Raw genomic sequence first — 19,058 nt, 5'->3', positions numbered from 1 at the left:
GGTTCTCAGTGTTGTGGCTGCAGCAGTGACGTCATGTCGACAGATGATTGCTGGTGAAATGAGGTCACTGCTCCAGACAAAATAATGAGACCTGGGCAGCAGCGTGGAGCCTGTGCTGGCCCTGAGGAAGCAGAGTACAGGCGCTGTTTCTTACTTTACATATTTTACTGCGTTTACTGAAAGTGGAAAACTCTTTAATAATTAAAATAAAGTGAAAGCATTACCTGTAAAAATGTCAGGAGGACGCAAATGTTCAGACATATAAAATAAATATATTACCTTCTATCTGTTTGTCTCCAAATGATCCTGGATACAGAAGAATCCCCAAAGTCCAAATGAATGTCACAGCCACCATATTCTGGAAGTAAACATAAAATAGTCATTGTCTGGATAAAAGTGGATCACGTGTGATATGGTATAGGCTAGCCATGGATCAATAAGGATTCCTATTCATGATAATATACCATGACTGATATTATAATATGTCTAGTAAAATGATAGATTATTGTGGCTGAAAGGTGGAAAATGCAGAGATGATGAATGCATTCACTGTATTTCACGTCTATATGTACATTGTTCTATTTTCCTTTTAAATGCGACATTTAGTATTACTTAGCGATGAAGATATCAGACTACATATATGCTAATTTAGAATGCAGAAAACATTAATATATGCAAAAGATACTTTTTTGCAGTCTTACTGAACAGCAGAATCCCACTGTCTCTCAGCTAGAAGTGTCTAAGTTTCTGTCTCCATTCTTACGCATGTTATTTCAACTTTTATGCCATGTACTCAATAATTGAAATGTAAGAGATTGCTGGTAGTTACAGCACAGTGAGCATCAGCCAGACAGAAAGCAGATTCTACCAGAACAGGAATCCGGAAAAAGTGCCAGAAGCATTATGGTGGAATTGAGTACTGCTTAGTGGAAAGTTGGGAGAGGTCTGAACGGGAGCTTAGTGGAGAACAACAGTGGAGCAGAGATATTGATAGTCCTGAGACTGCTGTGGGCTGGACATAGTCGCCCTGATACAGTGGAACATTGCAAATTGCCTACCTAGTATGAAAGATATAGAGAAGGATACTTATTAGTGATGAACGAGTGTGCTCGTTACTCAAGATTTCCGAGCATGCTCGGGTGTTCTCTGAGTATCTTGGGCGTGCTCGTGTTTTATGTTTGTGTTCCCGCAACTGCATGATTTGCAGCTGCTAGACAGCCTGAATAGATGTGGGGATTCCCTAACAAACAGGCATTCCTCACATGTATTCAGGATGTCTAACAGCCGCAAATCATGCAGCTGCGGGAACACAAACATAAAACACGAGCACTCCCCAGATACTCGGAGAGCATGCTCGGAAATCTCGAGTAACGAGCACACTCGCTCATCACTAATGTCTTTCCTCATGTGAGCACCTGTAAAGGATGCTGCTGCAGTCAGTGTGCAGATAGCTGCAGAAGGATTCTACTAATATGGAACTGTACGAATCTGAGATTGTGTTGAAGAGGAAATATTAAGTACTGCCATGTCAATCCACCTGTATGAAAACTCTGTCAAATCCAAGAGTGAATACCATCCAGTCTGATGCCAGTTATCGTTTTATTTATTTTACTCACTTATATAGTGCCATTAATTCCACAGCACTTTACAGACATTAGCTGTTATGTCTATTCAACTTCTACCTCAGTAAAAGACTTTCTGTTGTTAACTGTAATGAGCCTTCCTGGTTCTTTGTTCATCCCCTCCATGACACTACTTTGCAGGCCATTGCCACCAGCCTAAAAGGAGTAGTACTGTTAGTGTGAGGGAAGACATTGTCACTACTAGAGATGAGTGAACTTATTCAGAAAACGTTCGCTAATCTTAAACTCGGCACGAACGTTGCACAATTGGATTCATGTTCAGATTCCCAAGCTTTTTTCCTAAAAAAACAGTTGGCCAAAGTTTGGTAAATGACCGAGTTCACTAAAGGCTCTTTCAGACGTCAACGTTTCCAGTAGCAGCACGGGCCGCAAAACGTCCCGCACCCAGGCACACTGGTGACACACGAATTACATCCCTGTGTCATCCGTGTGACACGTACTGGAGCCTGGGACTCAGTATTGCTGTTCATGATGATCCCCGTCGACGGATGCTGAAGTGAAGACAGCTCATATCATTGTCCTCTGCTCGAGCTGTGATCAGTGCTAGCAGGGGACAATGTTGATAGTTGTATTCAATTGCTAACAGTGAAATCAGGCAGTGGTTGATGGAGTATTCATCACCACCTGTGCTATAAATAAATAATAATAAAAAATGATGTGGGGTTCCTTTGTATTTTTGATAACTAGCCAGGCAAAACTGACAGCTGCGGGCTGCAACACTCAGCTATCAGCAAGGCTGGTTATCAAGAACAGAGGGGTCACCTCGCCATATTTTTTAATTATTTAAATAAATAATTTAAAAAACAGCATAGGATCCCCCCATTTTTTGACAACCAGCCAAGCTAAAGCAGACAGCTGGGGGCTGTTATTCTCAGACTGGTAAGGGGCCATGGATATTGCCCTGCTCCTCCCACTTGCCCTGTGGCTGTGGCAAGTGGGGTTCACTTTTGTGGGGTTGATGTCACCTTTGTATTGTCCAGTGACATCAAGCCCACGGCTTAGTAATGGAGAGGCGTCTATAAGACACCTATCCATTACTAATCCTATAGTTATATTGTAAGCAAACACACAGCCAGAATAAAGTCCTTTATTTGAAAGAATGACACAGACTCCTTTAATTCATCTAAATTAACCATACTCTCATCATCACCCAGTCCACAGAAGCCAAGGTCTCCTGTAACAGAATTAAAATAATAAACCACAATATTCCTTACCTGTCCCACGAGAAGATAATAATCCATTTGTCCTGCTACGGGTCTAGCTCGGCTACATCTAGATGGCAGGCTGCATTGCTGCATTAAAATTATGGGAGAATGTAGATATGCAAATTGCCTCTTCTGAGAAAAAGAGGACTTAAACTCTACAGCGCCACCTATTGGAAGTAGCAATCCTACAAGTCACAATCAACCCTTTAACCCCTTCACCCCCAAGGGTGGTTTGCACGTTAATGACCGGGCCAATTTTTACAATTCTGACCACTGTCCCTTTAGGAGGTTATAACTCTGGAACGCTTCAACGGATCTTGGCGATTCTGAGATTGTTTTCTTGTGACATATTGTACTTCATGATAGTGGTAAAATTTCTTCGATATAACTTGCGTTTATTTGTGAAAAAAACGGAAATTTGGCGAAAATTTTGAAAATTTTGCAATTTTCCAACTTTGAATTTTTATGCCCTTAAATCACAGACATATGTCACGCAAAATACTTAATAAGTAACATTTCCCACATGTCTACTTTACATCAGCACAATTTTGGAACCAAAATTTTTTTTTGTTAGGGAGTTATAAGGGTTAAAAGTTGACCAGAAATTTCTCATTTTTACAACACCATTTTTTTTTAGGGACCACATCTCATTTGAAGTCATTTTGAGGGGTCTGTATGATAGAAAATACCCAAGTGTGACACCATTCTAAAAACTGCACCCCTCAAGGTGCTCAAAACCACACTCAAGAAGTTTATTAACCCTTCAGGTGTTTCACAGGAATTTTTGGAATGTTTAAATAAAAATGAACATTTAATTTTTTTTCACACAAAATTTATTTCAGCTCCAATTTGTTTTATTTTACCAAGGGTAACAGGAGAAAATAGACTGCAAAAGTTGTTGTACAATTTGTCCTGAGTACGCTGATACCCCATATGTGGGTGTAAACCATTGTTTGGGCGCATGGCAGAGCTTGGAAGGGAAGGAGCGCCATTTGACTTTTCAATGCAAAATTTACTGGAATTGAGATGGGACGCCATGTTGCGTTTGGAGAGCCCCTGATGTGCCTAAACATTGAAACCCCCTACAAGTGACACCATTTTGGAAAGTAGACCCCCTAAGGAACTTATCTAGATGTGTGGTGAGCACTTTGACCCACCAAGTGCTTCACAGAAGTTTATAATGCAGAGCCGTAAAAATAAAAAATCATATTTTTTCACAAAAATGATCTTTTCGCCCCCAATTTTTTATTTTCCCAAGGGTAAGAGAAGAAATTGGTCCCCAAAAAATGTTGTGCAATTTGTCCTGAGTACGCAGATACCCCATATGTTGGGGTAAACCACTGTTTGGGCGCATGGCAGAGCTTGGAAGGGAAGGAGCGCCATTTGACTTTTCAATGCAAAATTGACTGGAATTGAGATGGGACGCCATGTTGCGTTTGGAGAGCCCCTGATGTGCCTAAACATTGAAACCCCCTACAAGTGACACCATTTTGGAAAGTAGACCCCCTAAGGAACTTATCTAGATGTGTGGTGAGCACTTTGACCCACCAAGTGCTTCACAGAAGTTTATAATGCAGAGCCGTAAAAATAAAAAATCATATTTTTTCACAAAAATGATCTTTTCGCCCCCAATTTTTTATTTTCCCAAGGGTAAGAGAAGAAATTGGTCCCCAAAAAATGTTGTGCAATTTGTCCTGAGTACGCAGATACCCCATATGTTGGGGTAAACCACTGTTTGGGCGCATGGCAGAGCTTGGAAGGGAAGGAGCGCCATTTGACTTTTCAATGCAAAATTGACTGGAATTGAGATGGGACGCCATGTTGCGTTTGGAGAGCCCCTGATGTGCCTAAACATTGAAACCCCCCACAAATGACACCATTTTGGAAATTAGACCCCCTAAGGAACTTATCTAGATGTGTTTTGAGAGCTTTGCACCCCCAAGTGTTTCACTACAGATTATAACGCAGAGCCGTGAAAATAAAAATTCTTTTTTTTTTTCACAAAAATGATTTTTTAGCCCCCAGCTTTTGTATTTTTACAAGAGTAACAGAATAAACTGGACCACAAAAGTTGTTGTCCAATTTGTCCTGAGTACGCTGATACCCCATATATGGAGGGTAACCACTGTTTGGGCGCATGACAGAGCTCGGAAGGGAAGGAGCGCCATTTGGAATGCAGACTTAAATGGATTGGTCTGCAGGCGTCACGTTGCATTTGCAGAGCCCCTGATGTACCCAAACAGTACAAACCCCCCACAAGTGACCCCATATTGGAAACTAGACCTCCCAAGGAACTTATCTAGATGTGTTGTGAGAACTTTGAACCCCCAAGTGTTTCACTACAGTTTGTAACGCAAAGCCGTGAAAATAAAAATTCTTTTTTTTTTCACAAAAATGATTTTTTAGCCCCCAGCTTTGTATTTTTACAAGGGTAACAGAATAAATTGGACCCTACAAGTTGTTGTCCAATTTGTCCTGAGTACGCTGATACCCCCTATGTGGGGGGTAACCACTGTTTGGGCACATGACAGAGCTCGGAAGGGAAGGAGCGCCATTTGGAATGCAGACTTAAATGGATTGGTCTGCAGGCGTCACGTTGCATTTGCAGAGCCCCTGATGTACCCAAACAGTACAACCCCCCCACAAGTGACCCCATATTGGAAACTAGACCTCCCAAGGAACTTATCTAGATGTGTTGTGAGAACTTTGAACCCCCAAGTGTTTCACTACAGTTTGTAACGCAAAGCCGTGAAAATAAAAATTCTTTTTTTTTTCACAAAAATGATTTTTTAGCCCCCAGCTTTGTATTTTTACAAGGGTAACAGAATAAATTGGACCCTACAAGTTGTTGTCCAATTTGTCCTGAGTACGCTGATACCCCCTATGTGGGGGGTAACCACTGTTTGGGCACATGACAGAGCTCGGAAGGGAAGGAGCGCCATTTGGAATGCAGACTTAAATGGATTGGTCTGCAGGCGTCACGTTGCATTTGCAGAGCCCCTGATGTACCCAAACAGTACAACCCCCCCACAAGTGACCCCATATTGGAAACTAGACCTCCCAAGGAACTTATCTAGATGTGTTGTGAGAACTTTGAACCCCCAAGTGTTTCACTACAGTTTACAACGCAGAGCCGTGAAAATAAAACATATTTTTTTTCCCACAAAAATGATTTTTAGCCCCCCAAATTTTTATTTTCCCAAGGATAACAAGAGAACTTGGACCGCAGAAGTTGTTGTTCAATTTGTCCCGAGTACGCTGATAACCCATATGTTGGGGTAAACCCCTTTTTGGACGCACGGGAGAGCTCGGAAGGGAAGGAGCACTGTTTTACTTTTTCAACGCAGAATTGGCTGGAATTGAGATCGGACGCCATGTCGCGTTTGGAGAGCCCCTGATGTGCCTGAACAGTGGAAACTCCCCAATTCTACCTGAAACCCTAACCCAAACACACCCCTAACCCTAATCCCAACGGTAACCCTAACCCTACCCCTAACCTCACCTCTAACCGTTTAATGAACATTTTCTGACAGTCATAAGTGCCACGTATTTAAGTGCCACATATTTAAGTGCCACGTATTTAAGTGCCACGTGTTTCAGTGCCACGTGTTTCAGTGCCACGTGTTTCAGTGCCACGATATTTCAGTGCCACGTATTTCAGTGCCACGTACTATAAATACTATAACTATGTGGTTATACGTGGCACTGAAATATCGTGGCACGTAAATACGTGGCACTTAAGTACGTGGCACTTAAATACGTGGCACGTAAATACGTGGCACGTAAATACGTGGCACTTAAGTACGTGGCACTTAAGTACGTGGCACTTATATACGTGGCACTTATATACGTGGCACTTATATACGTGGCACTTATATACGTGGCACTTATATACGTGGCCACTGAAATATCGTGGCACTTATATACGTATATAAACGTATATTTTAGTGCCACGTATTTCAGGTTAGGGGTAGGGTTAGGGGTAGGGTTTTTTTTGTTTGTTTGTTTTCTTGTGTTTTTCTATAAAAACGCATGCGTCTAAAAACGCATGCGTTTTACCACGTTTACATGCGTTTTTTCACACATGCGTTTTTTAAAAAAACGCATGCAGATAAAAACGCAAGTGTGAAACCAGCCTAAAAGACGCTTTTTATAGCAAAAAAGTTTTTGCGTCTCCACATTTTGAGACCTATAATTTTTCCACATTTGCTCCACAGAGTCATGTGAGGTCTTGTTTTTTGCGGGACGAGTTGACGTTTTTATTGGTAACATTTTCGGACACGTGACCATTTTTGATCACTTTTTATTCCGATTTTTGTGAGGCAGAATGACCAAAAACCAGCTATTCATGAATTTCTTTTGGGAGAGGCGTTTATACCGTTCCGCGTTTGGTAAAATTGATAAAGCAGTTTTATTCGTCGGGTCAGTACGATTACAGCGATATCTCATTTATATAATTTTTTTATGTTTTGGCGCTTTTATACGATAAAAACTATTTTATAGAAAAAATAATTATTTTGGTATCGCTTTATTCTCAGGACTATAACTTTTTTATTTTTTTGCTGATGATGCTGTATGGCGGCTCGTTTTTTGCGGGACAAGATGACGTTTTCAGCGGTACCATGGTTATTTATATCCGTCTTTTTGATCGCGTGTTATTCCACTTTTTGTTCGGCGGTATGGTAATAAAGCGTTGTTTTTTGCCTCGTTTTTTTTTTTTTTTCCTTACGGTGTTTACTGAAGGGGTTAACTAGTGGGGCAGTTTTATAGGTTGGGTCGTTACGGACGCGGCGATACTAAATATGTGTACTTTTATTGTTTTTTTTATTTTATTTAGATAAAGAAATGTATTTATGGGAATAATATTTTATTTTTTTTTTCATTATTTTGGAATATTTTTTTTTTTTTTTTTTTACACATTTGGAAAAATTTTTTTTTAACTTTTTTACTTTGCCCCAGGGGGGGACAATACAGATCGGTGATCTGTCAGTTTGCATAGCACTCTGACAGATCACCGATCTGAGGAAAGTGCAGGCTGCTTCACAGTGCCTGCTCTGAGCAGGCGTCTGTGAAGCCACCTCCCTCCCTGCAGGACCCGGATCCGCGGCCATCTTGGATCCGGGTCTGGGAGCTGCAGGGAGGGAGGTAAGACCCTCGCAGCAACGCGATCACATCGCGTTGCTGCGGGGGGCTCAGGGAAGCCCGCAGGGAGCCCTCTCCCTGCGCGATGCTTCCCTGCACCGCCGGCACATCGCGATCATGTTTGATCGCGGTGTGCCGGGGGTTAATGTGCCGGGGGCGGTCCGTGACCGCTCCTGGCACATAGTGCCGGATGTCAGCTGTGATAATCAGCTGACACCCGGCCGCGATCGGCGGCGCTCCCCCCGTGAGCGCCGCTGATCGCGTATGACGTACTATCCCGTCGGCGGTCATACGGGCCCACCCCACCTCGACGGGATAGTACGTCGGATGTCAGGAAGGGGTTAACGAGTCGTACAATATGACTTAGGATAAAAGCCAAATCAGTATCTCAATTCGCAGACACGGTGTTTCGGGCTGTTGGGAGAATGTAGCACATCAAGGAGGCCACATATGACAGCACATGGATTATAGGATGACAAAATGTGAAATTACCTAAGCAATTTTCAGTTTTCTAACATACGAACTGGTAGCTACAAAATAACTTCCATTCATTAGCTACATAAACATCCAGGGACCGGATTTCAAGATGATCCCCCTCTTAAAGCTTTGGCTGCCATTTAACAACACATTGGATTCCTGCAATTGTGTCATTGAATGGAAGTGACAGGGCAGAGGACCCCCATTTTTAACCACTTCAATGCTACAGTTATATGAAAAAGTTTGGGCACCCCTATTAATCTTAAGCTTAATGTTTTATAAAAATTGGGTTTTTTGCAACAGCTATTTCAGTTTCATATATCTAATAACTGTTGGACACAGTAATGTTTCTGCCTTGAAATGAGGTTTATTGTACTAACAGAAAATGTGCAATCTGCATTCAAACAAAATTTGACAGGTGCATAAGTATGGGCACCTCACCAGAAAAGTGACATTAATATTTAGTAGATCCTCCTTTTGCAAAAATAACACCCTATAGTCGCTTCCTGTAGCTTTTAATGAGTTCTTCTTTCGCATCACTCTCCCATACAGCTTCTCCTTGTGCAAAGTGCGTTGTATAGTTGACCGATGCACAGTGACACCATCTGCAGCAAGTTGATGCTGCAGCTCTCTGGAGGTTGTTTGAGGATTGTCCTTGACTGATCTCACCATTCTTCTTCTCTGCCTTTCTGATGTTTTTCTTGGCCTGCCACTTCTGGCCTTAACAAGAACTGTACCTGTGTTCTTCCATTTCCTTACTATGTTCCTCACAGTGGAAATTGACAGGTTAAATCTCTGAGACAGCTTTTTGTATCCTCCCCCTGAACAACTATGTTGAATAATCTTTGTTTTCAGATCATTTGACAGTTGTTTTGAGGAGCCCATGATGCCACTCTTCAGAGGAGATTCAAACAGGAGAACAACTTGCAAGTGGCCACTTTAAGTAGCTTTTCTCATGATTGCCTGCACCTGGCTATGAAGTTCAAAGCTCAATGAGGTTACAAAACCAAAAAAAGTGCTTTAGTAAGTCAGTAAAAAGTAGGTAGGAGTATTTAAAACAAGAAAATGATAAGGGTGCCCATACTTATGCACCTGTCAAATTTTGTTTGAATGCAGATTGCACATTTTCTGTTAGTACAATAAACCTCACTTCAAGGCAGAAACTGTGTCCAACAGTTATTAGATATATGAAACTGAAATAGCTGTTGCAAAAAAAACAATTCTTATAAAACATTAAGCTTAAGATTAATAGGGGTGCCCAAACTTTTTCATATAACTGTATGGTGGCTATTCACCAGACTGTAGGGGTTAAATTGCTATGATCAATCGCTGAAGTTAATGGCGGCTATCTGCTGTGTAAAACTGCTGTCACTTGTCAGGTCTGGCTGACTTTAGGAAATACTTGTAACTTTTTTACCGCCAGTCACAGCTGCTGGCTCTCATACTGTCATGTGACAGCATTGTGGGAACGGCAGCGCTCTGACAAATAGTAATTAACTTACCGCCGTTCAGAGCCACTGGAGTTTCTCGCACTGTCACACAGATGACAGCATGGGAAACACCCAATGTTAGAGCTTCTGAACCCGAACAGCAATGAGGACTTCATGGAGAGGTCCGTGTTCGGGGTCTGTGCACGGACACTAGGTGTTCAGCACAGACACCAAGCTTTACTGGTAGGGTTCACCCATCACTATCCGTCACTAAACGTCACCTCTTATTCCTACACTTTCTGATATTATGCAATCAGTATTGTTAGTGCTGCACTGTGTAGATAAGCATGCTATTGACAAGGAGAATAGTAAATTAAATGTATTCATACATTTCCAGGAGTAATAAAAGAGGAGTGACCTAATGCAGTTTCTGTCACCAGGTTTTTGCTACCTAATCTGAAGGCACCACAATATAGGGACAAATACCCTGATTCAAGCCATATGTCACTTACTGGGCTGCTTGCTGTAGTTTTGATAAAATCACCGTTTTATCAGCAGGAGATTATCACTAAAGGACTAGTATACCTGCTGCCATGTAGTCCTCCATGTTCATGAGCTCTACATAACCCCGCCTCCACCACTGAGTGGCAGCTTTGTGCTTATGCACAGTGTACCCAGAAAGCTGCCAATCAGTGGTGTGGGCGGGGTTATACAGGGCACAGCATTCAGAGAACTGGTAGATCTGCAGCAGATAAAACATATTTGAATCAAAACAACAACACGCAGCCCAGTAAGTGACATATCACTGGAATCTGCCCCTACATCATGCTGCTTTAAGATGGGGTACCAAAAACCTGGTGACATTGGGGGAGCTAACTCTCTAGCCATCAATATAGACAATCATTTTTTATACCTAACGTGGCTGAAAGGTTGAGTTTAGTTGTAACCGTTTTAACCTAAAAGAGAATAAGAGCAGATGTTTGTGACCTGTAAACCACAGGATGAGCAGCACACCTGCTATTTGTGTGGTTTTTCACTTGGGTGAAGATCAATTATGATTATAATATAAGTTGTATACTTCTAGTAAAACAGTTGCTTACAATGAGTGAATGTGAATCATAGAATCAACTAACAAAAAAATAAAAATTCCTACTGAAATAAAAAAAAATTTAATTATCCTTTTCGTTGTATCTACTGATTCCAGTCAACTGTTATATAATATTGCTGGCACTGCAGATTATGTATTTCTACAGTTTCTACAAATTTAAAAAAGCGCAATAGAGATAGTGGACATATAACTCACCTGCTCCCGGCGCGGTCCCTGTTTCTCCGATGGTCTCCTGGCGCCGGCAGCTCTTCCTGTGTTCAGCGGTCACATGGTACCGCTCATTAAAGTAATGAATATGGATGCGACTCCACTCCCATAGGGGTGGAGCTGCATATTCATTACTTTAATGAGCGGTATCATGTGACCGCTGAACACAGGAAGAAAAAAAATGAACTTTTTTGAATTTACCAAATGGCTGCAATGAAACAAAGAGTGAAAAATGTTAAGGGGTCTTAATACTTTCCATACCCACTGTAAATGATAAGGCAAATTTATTCTTTGGGTCTATGCGATTACAGCAATACCAGATTTATATAGTTTTATTTTAGGCTTTGCTGGCTGCTATCACACAGTAAAATGCTTCTTTATAAAAATATTCTGAAAGCTGTAACTTTTTTATTTTTGTCGAACAGAGCTGTTTGAGGGCTTATTTTTTACAGGATGAGTTGCATATTTTAATTTTTTTGGTACCATTTTGGGGTACATAATATTTTTTGATCGCTTTCTATTCCGATTTTTCAGACACAGAATAAACGTAAACCAGCAATTCAGTTAATGGTTCTATTTGTTGCGCCGTTCACCGTGCAGTAAAAGTGATAAGACCGACTCGTTCGTTGGGTCAGTACGATTACAGCAATACCAGATTTATATATTTTTTATGCTTTGCTATTTTTATGCACTAAAAACAATATTTTACAAAATTTAATTTGTGTTTGCATCACCATAATCTGAGAGCTGTAACTTTTTTTAAAATTTTTTGCACAGTGAGCCATATTAGTGCTTGTTTCTTGCGGGACGGTTTGGCGTTTTCATTTCTACCATTTTCTTTACATATGACTTTTTGATCTTTATTTATTCATTTTTTTGTGAGTCACTATGATGTAAAAGCAACACTTTTGGCATTTTTTTTAAGACATTCTTTAAACCGAATAAATAATGTTCCAGTTTTATCGAACGGGTCGTTCCGGACGCCACAATACCAATTATGTGTACGTTTTTTGTTTATTTTTGTTTTAACACAAGTGGTGAAGTGGCTTTTCGTGATTTGTATGTGCTTTTTTATGTGTTTTATTTTATTTACTACTTTTAACTTTTTTGCTTTGTCCCACCGTGGGACATATAATTTTTACTTTGATTGCTGGTCTCATTCACTGCAGTACTCGTGTATAGCTCAGTCTCACAGGTCACCTTACCCTGGGGTCATCACATGACCTCAGGGTACCATGGTAACCTTCTCATCGCTAGGGTCCAATGATTACTAAGGTGGTCTTGTGATCCCCTGTCAACAACTTAAATACCGCTGTCACGATTGACAGCGGTATTTAGGGGGTTAAGTAGCCCTGATTTTTTGCAAAACCGGCCTGGTCTGATACTACAGGGTCATGTACAGCTGATACCTGAGGGACTTGCTGCCCTGCTGTGCTATTCCCTGGGGGACAAAGGCGCCTTAACGCCTGCCATTTTAATGCATATAAGTGGTCGTTAATGGGTTAAAGCTCTTTTACATTGTCATATTAATGTCCTTTGCTACTTTCCGAGTAGTGCAGTGCCATAAGACAGTGCCCTTGTTGTTATATGAGGCCTTAATGTACCTCCATATGCCTCTGATTTTATAGTTTTTTTCTGCCATTTTCCACTGGAATTTAGCAGAAAAATGGCATGCACCATTGGATCTCTAAACGGTGAAACTACAAGGTGTAATCAGCCTTAAATGGGCTTGTGATTTTCTGTTATAAGGAGCAATGATTTCCTGACACACCTATGCTATACAAATCGTGGTTTCATATCAGCAAACAACACTCACAAACCAAATGCAGCAACATGGTCAGGAGAGCAGCTACCTCGTAACCATAGTAACCATATCATGTGCATTGCAGCAATACCAGGCCTTGTTTACCACTACTAAAAAAAAAATGTCTCCCGTTTGTTTTTACAACTGTTGCTATGTAATATCATTAGAGTACCTCTGCTTTACTGCTTCCATGTTCTGAAATTGCTTTATGTGTCAACTGTTTTCATTGGAAGGGGAGGTGTGACTCTGAATCACAGAGTCAGGGTAGCCAAGAAGTTCCAGGTCAAGAGCCAGGAGGGTACGTCATAAACAGAGGCGTAGTCAGGTAATGGTCCAAGGTCAGAATACCAGGAAGATTGCTGATCAGAGCAAAGGGGTTAGACAAATGGATGGTCAGAATGAAGTCCTAGATCTGGCAGCAATAGATCTACATGCAAAGCCCAAGGCACAGAGAAAAAAAACACACTGATCTGAAGCTATTACTGTCAGTTATTTGGGGCTGACAGCCAAGTTAAGTAGCTGAGTAATCATTAGGAACAGGGAACACCTGACAGAAGCTCAGCACCTCCCAGTCTCAGATTGGACAGCAGCGCTGTGAATCAAAACACAGACAGCTCATCATGCCCCTGCAACAGGCTGGATGACTGAGCTGTCAATCACTGCGTTCAACACACAGGTGTAATTTTTAAGATGTAAAAAATGACAATATATATTTTTTGCCTAAAATACAAAGGAAACGTGTCATCTTTAACTTTAGGCCTTTTAGAGATCATTCATCTTCAACTTGCTTAACTGTTCACAATAACAGTAATTTTGACTAGAGGTGCTCAGGTGACTAAACATTTTCATGCCACTGTAGATTCCCTGCCTATCAAGCACAGGGGAATGATAACATGCAGAGTGGGTAGCTAGTCTGGGGAAACAAATGCCCATCGACCAGTCAAAAAGTTACTTGCATATTAAAAATGGACTTTGAAAATACTTTTTTTTTTTTTTTTAAAGATGCGTCAAACAATATAAAGGGGCAGTTAGGCAGGCAATTTATTAAGGAATATACAAATGCTGGTGATTTGGAGGGCATGCGGGACCTGTTAGGTTCCCTATAAACTCCATGCTGAAAGTGCTGCTTCAGCTGCCTTCTTCATGCGCTTAAGGTACCGTCACACTCAGCGACGCTGCGGCGATATAGACAACGAGCCGACTTAAACTAGATCGCTGCAGCGTCGCTGTTTAGGTCGCTGTAGAGACGTCAAACACAGCAGCTCCAGAACGATGCAGGAGCGATCCAGTGACGTAACGGCGACTCACTTCTCGTTCTCGCTGGTTGTTAGCTCCATGTCAAACATTGCTGGCGTCGTTGCTTTTAATTCAAACATGACGATACACGCCGACCTGGCGACGAAATAAAGTTCTGGACTTCTAGCTCCGACCAGCGATGGCACAGCGGGATCCAGATCGCTGCTGCGTGTCAAACACAACGAGATCGCTATCCAGGACGCTGCAACGTCACGGATTGTTGTCGTTCTTGTTGCAAAGTTGCTGAGTGTGACGGTACCTTTAAGGTACCGTCACACTAAGCGACGCTGCAGCGATACAGACAACGATGCCGATCGCTGCAGCGTCGCTGTTTGGTCGCTGTGTGGTGGCTGGAGAGCTGTCACACAGACCGCTCTCCAGCGACCAACGATGCCGAGGTCCCCGGGTAACAAGGGTAAACATCGGGTTGCTAAGCGCAGGACCACGCTTAGTAACCCGATGTTTACCCTGGTTACCAGTGTAAAATGTAAAATAACAAACACTACATACTCACCTTCGCGTCCCCCGGCATCCGCTTCCCGCACTGACTGAGCGCCGGCCCTAACAGCAGAGCGGTGACGTCACCGCTGTGCTGTACTTTCACTTACGGCCGGCGCTCAGTCAGTGCAGGAAGCGGACAGCGAGGGACGTGTGACAGACATCAGAGGGTGAGTATGTACTGTTTGTTTTTTTACATTTTACACTGGTAACCAGGGTAAACATCGGGTTACTAAGCGCGGCCCTGCGCTTAGTAACCCGATATTTACCCTGGTTACCATTGTAAACATCGCTGGTATCGTTGCTTTTGCTGTCAAACACAACGATACACGGCGATCTGATGACCAAATAAAGTTCTGAACTTTCAGCAACGACCAGCGATATCACAGCAGGATCCTGATCGCTGCTGCCTGTCAAACACAACGATATCGCTAGCCAGGACGCTGCAACGTCACGGATTGCTGGCGATATCGTTTAGTGTGACGGTACCTTAAGAGTAGCTGTTGTGAACTGAAGGTCTAGCAAATATACAGTGACAACAGGAGTGTCTGTAAATAGTGTCTGAGCATGGGGGGAGGGGAGAAGGGAAATTCACATGAGTGTGCATGAAAAATTCCGTGAAAAAAAAAGAAGCAAGATAAAATAATGGAGCACATTCCAAAGATTCACAACTTTGCAAATATTGATCAATAATTATATAAAAAAAGTTTAGTTACTCTTTAGCTTATTGTAATATAAAACAAAATATTAAAACATTCAATATATGGTATGTGAGCACAGCATATAGCACTATTCTTACTGTTAAAACTTCATAAACCTGAACACTAATATAAGCCAATATGAAAGAACAATAACTGGAATACAAATGGAAACCATAATGCCAGTGTGTCAACAGAGCCTAAGGGTATATGCGCACGTTGAGTATTTGCTTGCAGAAATTTCTGTAATTTCTTGGCAAAGACGCACGATTTTGACACCTTTTTTTGCATCTTTTTTATGTGTTTTTGTGCAGCAATGAATACATTTTGGAGCTAAATAAAGATATTTGAAAAAAGAGAAAAAAAAGTTTTGTGGTGTAATTTCCTTATTCAACCCCTTCTCTTTTTATGCTTATTTGTCCTGAAAATACCAGCCCTCAGCTGCCCCAAATATGGCACTTTGTATTTGAAGCACCAATTCTGGCACTTAGTCCAGGCTCTTCCCGATGCCCTCATCGGGGTAATGAGAATAAATGGTTGTGGTCAGCAGCTGTCATTCACACCAAGCCCTAAATTTAGTAATGAAGAGGCGTCAGCCAGAAACCAAGAGTTTAATAAATGCACACGCCAAGAATATAGAATTGTAGCATGCTGTCCTCGTATATCAGACGAGACTCGCCAATGCAAGTCAATGGGTGTGAGAGCAAAATTGCACATCACTCAGACCATGCGTGTGCCCTCCAATTTTTCACACCCATGTCCTTGAAAACCTGACATTTCATCTGCCGCTTACCGTAAAATCACAGCGAGAATAGAACATAGAATAGAGAGATATAAATATGTCGGTGACATATACAATTAGTACAGTGCATGTGCAGCTTACTGTACATATATTTAATAAATGTATTATTTTTCTGAAAAAAATGCTGTGGGCTCCCGCATTATTTTGATAACAAGCAGAGAGATGTGACTGCTCTACAGAAGATCTGAATAGTCGCGGGACATTATGAATTACATCGGATAGGTGAGGGATATGGTGGTTTATTATTTTTCCTCTTTTCCAGGTGATAGAGCATCGGGGATTAGGCATTAGGCCGGGGTCACACTTGCGAGTGTGATGCGAGAAATTCGCATCAATACCCGGTGCTGCTGCCAGCACTCAATATTGGAGTGTGTGGCTGCATACAAACACATGCAGCCGGACACTCTGGTCCTGATTGCCGGCGACAGCGCCGGGTATTAGGCCGGCCTCACACTAGCGAGTATTACGGATGTATGAGAGGTGCAGAAAATACGGATTGCATACGGTACAATGATTCTCAATGGCCCAGCTCCTATCAGCAGTATTTTACGGATCCGTATTATACGGTCTTGTACGGCCGTAGAAAATCGCAGCATGCTGCGTTTGTCCCCGTATTGCGCAAAAAATCCGCCAATGAAAGTCTATGGGGGCGAGAAAAATACGGATTACACACGGACCATGCGTGTGACTTGCGAGAAATACGCCAGACATCTCCAGACATCGCCAGGTGCCAGGAATTGGGCCAAGCCCTCAATCAGGAAGCTCAGACATGCTAATTAGCTGAAAAAGCCACACAGACATCGCGGAAGTCTGGCGCTCGCCTCCACGGAGTTTCAAGCAGCATGGCCAGCATAATAAACGTGGATATGCTCCTCATCCTGGTCCAAGAAAGGCCAGAAATCTGGGACCAGCGGGATCCTAATTATTCTAACCGGGCCAGGAAAGAGGCAGCTTGGAGGACCATCTGTGGGATCCTATTCCCAGATTATGTCCAACGGCCACGTGCAGAGCAGACACAACTTAGTAAGTACACTAATGTATTGACATTAATTTACCTTGAAAGATGCTTTCCCTACATGATTACAGGAATAATATTTTTTCTCTTACTATGTTATTTTTGGGCATTTTTGTCCAAAAACAAAGATAATTAACATGATAAAGTGTTTAGGTACATAGCTAATATTGATGTTGCGTTGGGTACTATTTTTTGGAGTCAAAACTCGTACAGAGGGGTGTTGACCCTGTCCTGTTTTTTAAGTGTGTTTTTTTTCTAATAAAAATTGTAACTTTAGGCTAATCAGTTAAGAAGGCATTTTATTATCATCGTTCAAATATTATCTAATGTAAGTCCGCAAGGACAGGGTCCTCTCCCCTCTGTACCAGTCTGTCACTGTAAAGTTGTTTACTGTCAACGATATCTAGAACTCTGTATGTAACCCCTTTCTCATGTACAGCACCATGGAATTAATGGTGCTATATAAATAAATAATAATAATAAAAATCGATCAATGCCAACTGTATTAAGCAATGTGCATAATGAGCTTAAACAATATTTGTTACCATGTCATTGCAGTGGATGATGTTATGAGACGATGGCGCAGCATCAGGGACCAGTAGCGGCGGGAAAGGCAGCAGCGTACAAGAAGTGGGTCAGCAGCACCACCGAAAAAAAGGAAATATATTTATTACGACCGTCTTTCCTTTTTGGATGCCAGTATGGATCTAAGACAGTAAGTCATAGCCACACAACACATTTTTTTTTAAATATTATTATTAATATTATTTGTTCTGGTTATTCCATGGCGATTTAGATGTAAGGATGGGTAAACCTATTCAAAAAAATAATTTAAAAAAAATAATGTAAACAAAAAATAATGTAAAAGTGGTCCTGGAGGAGAGAGGACCCTGCCCGCTAAGCCTCACAAGCTACAACAAGGGATGGGTTAGAATACAGTAGGCGAGGTTCGAGATGTTCATGCAGTGGTTTGGTCGATGGGTGGTTAATGCAGGTTATGTGATTGTTTGAAGAGGTGGGTCTTCATGCTCTTTGTGTAGCTTTCAATGGTAGGCGACAGTATGATGTGTTGTGGTAGTGTTTTCCACAGTAGGGGTGTTACGCGAGAGAAATCTTGTATACCATTGTGGGACTAGGAGATAAGAGGGGAGTAGAGAAGGAGATCTTGTGCTGATCTGAGGTTGTGTGTAGGTAATTATCGTGAGACGAGGTCACAGAAGTGTAATAAAATAATGTTATCAAATTACTCAACTTTATTTATGTTGGAATTTGCTTTATTGTTTAATAACAGAACACAGTCCAACCTTACAGAGAGGGAGACCGGGTCTGATTCGGAGGCTGTAATAGATCCTGTTAGTCTGGAAGAAGAGGTGGCAGGCCCATCTTTGGCCTCTTCTACCTCCATCCTTGAAGGCCCATCGGCTTCCGCATCACTACAGCCAGCAGCACGTGTGGAAGATGCAGCACCACCACCCTCAGCAGCACATGATCCTGGAAGCCAGGAGGAACATGCCCATAGCAGCAGCCCTCCAGGCCCACTGGTGTCCTCCCCACAGGCAGCTGGGGCTTTACGCAGAGGCCGCAGAAGGAGAGAGCTGCAAGCCACAAGGAGGGATGTGGACGCTGGGGTCCTCAATTATTTGGCCAGGGCAGCCATGGATGATGGAGAGGAGGCCTTTGCTCGCAGCCTTGCCCGTTACCTTCGTCCCCTTCCTTGTGAGGTGAGGCTATGT

At 42.1% G+C, this 19,058-nt stretch overlaps 1 protein-coding gene across 1 annotated transcript in view; it reads right to left on the bottom strand.

Moving 5' to 3' along the window:
• The window catches only part of ITGB7 (integrin subunit beta 7), a 186,001-nt gene that overhangs the window by 131,005 nt on the left and 35,938 nt on the right, over window positions 1-19,058 (bottom strand). The window contains exon 2 of the mRNA XM_077298022.1: window positions 280-358. Within this exon, the coding sequence (XP_077154137.1) occupies window positions 280-355 (76 nt within the window). The 5' untranslated portion in view covers window positions 356-358. The remainder of the gene's footprint in view (window positions 1-279; window positions 359-19,058) is intronic.

This window comes from Ranitomeya variabilis, chromosome 3 (assembly GCF_051348905.1).
Source record: "Ranitomeya variabilis isolate aRanVar5 chromosome 3, aRanVar5.hap1, whole genome shotgun sequence".
Lineage (NCBI taxonomy): Eukaryota > Metazoa > Chordata > Amphibia > Anura > Dendrobatidae > Ranitomeya > Ranitomeya variabilis.
The sequence above is the reverse complement of the archived record's forward strand: the minus strand, read 5'-3'. Positions and strand labels throughout refer to the sequence as shown.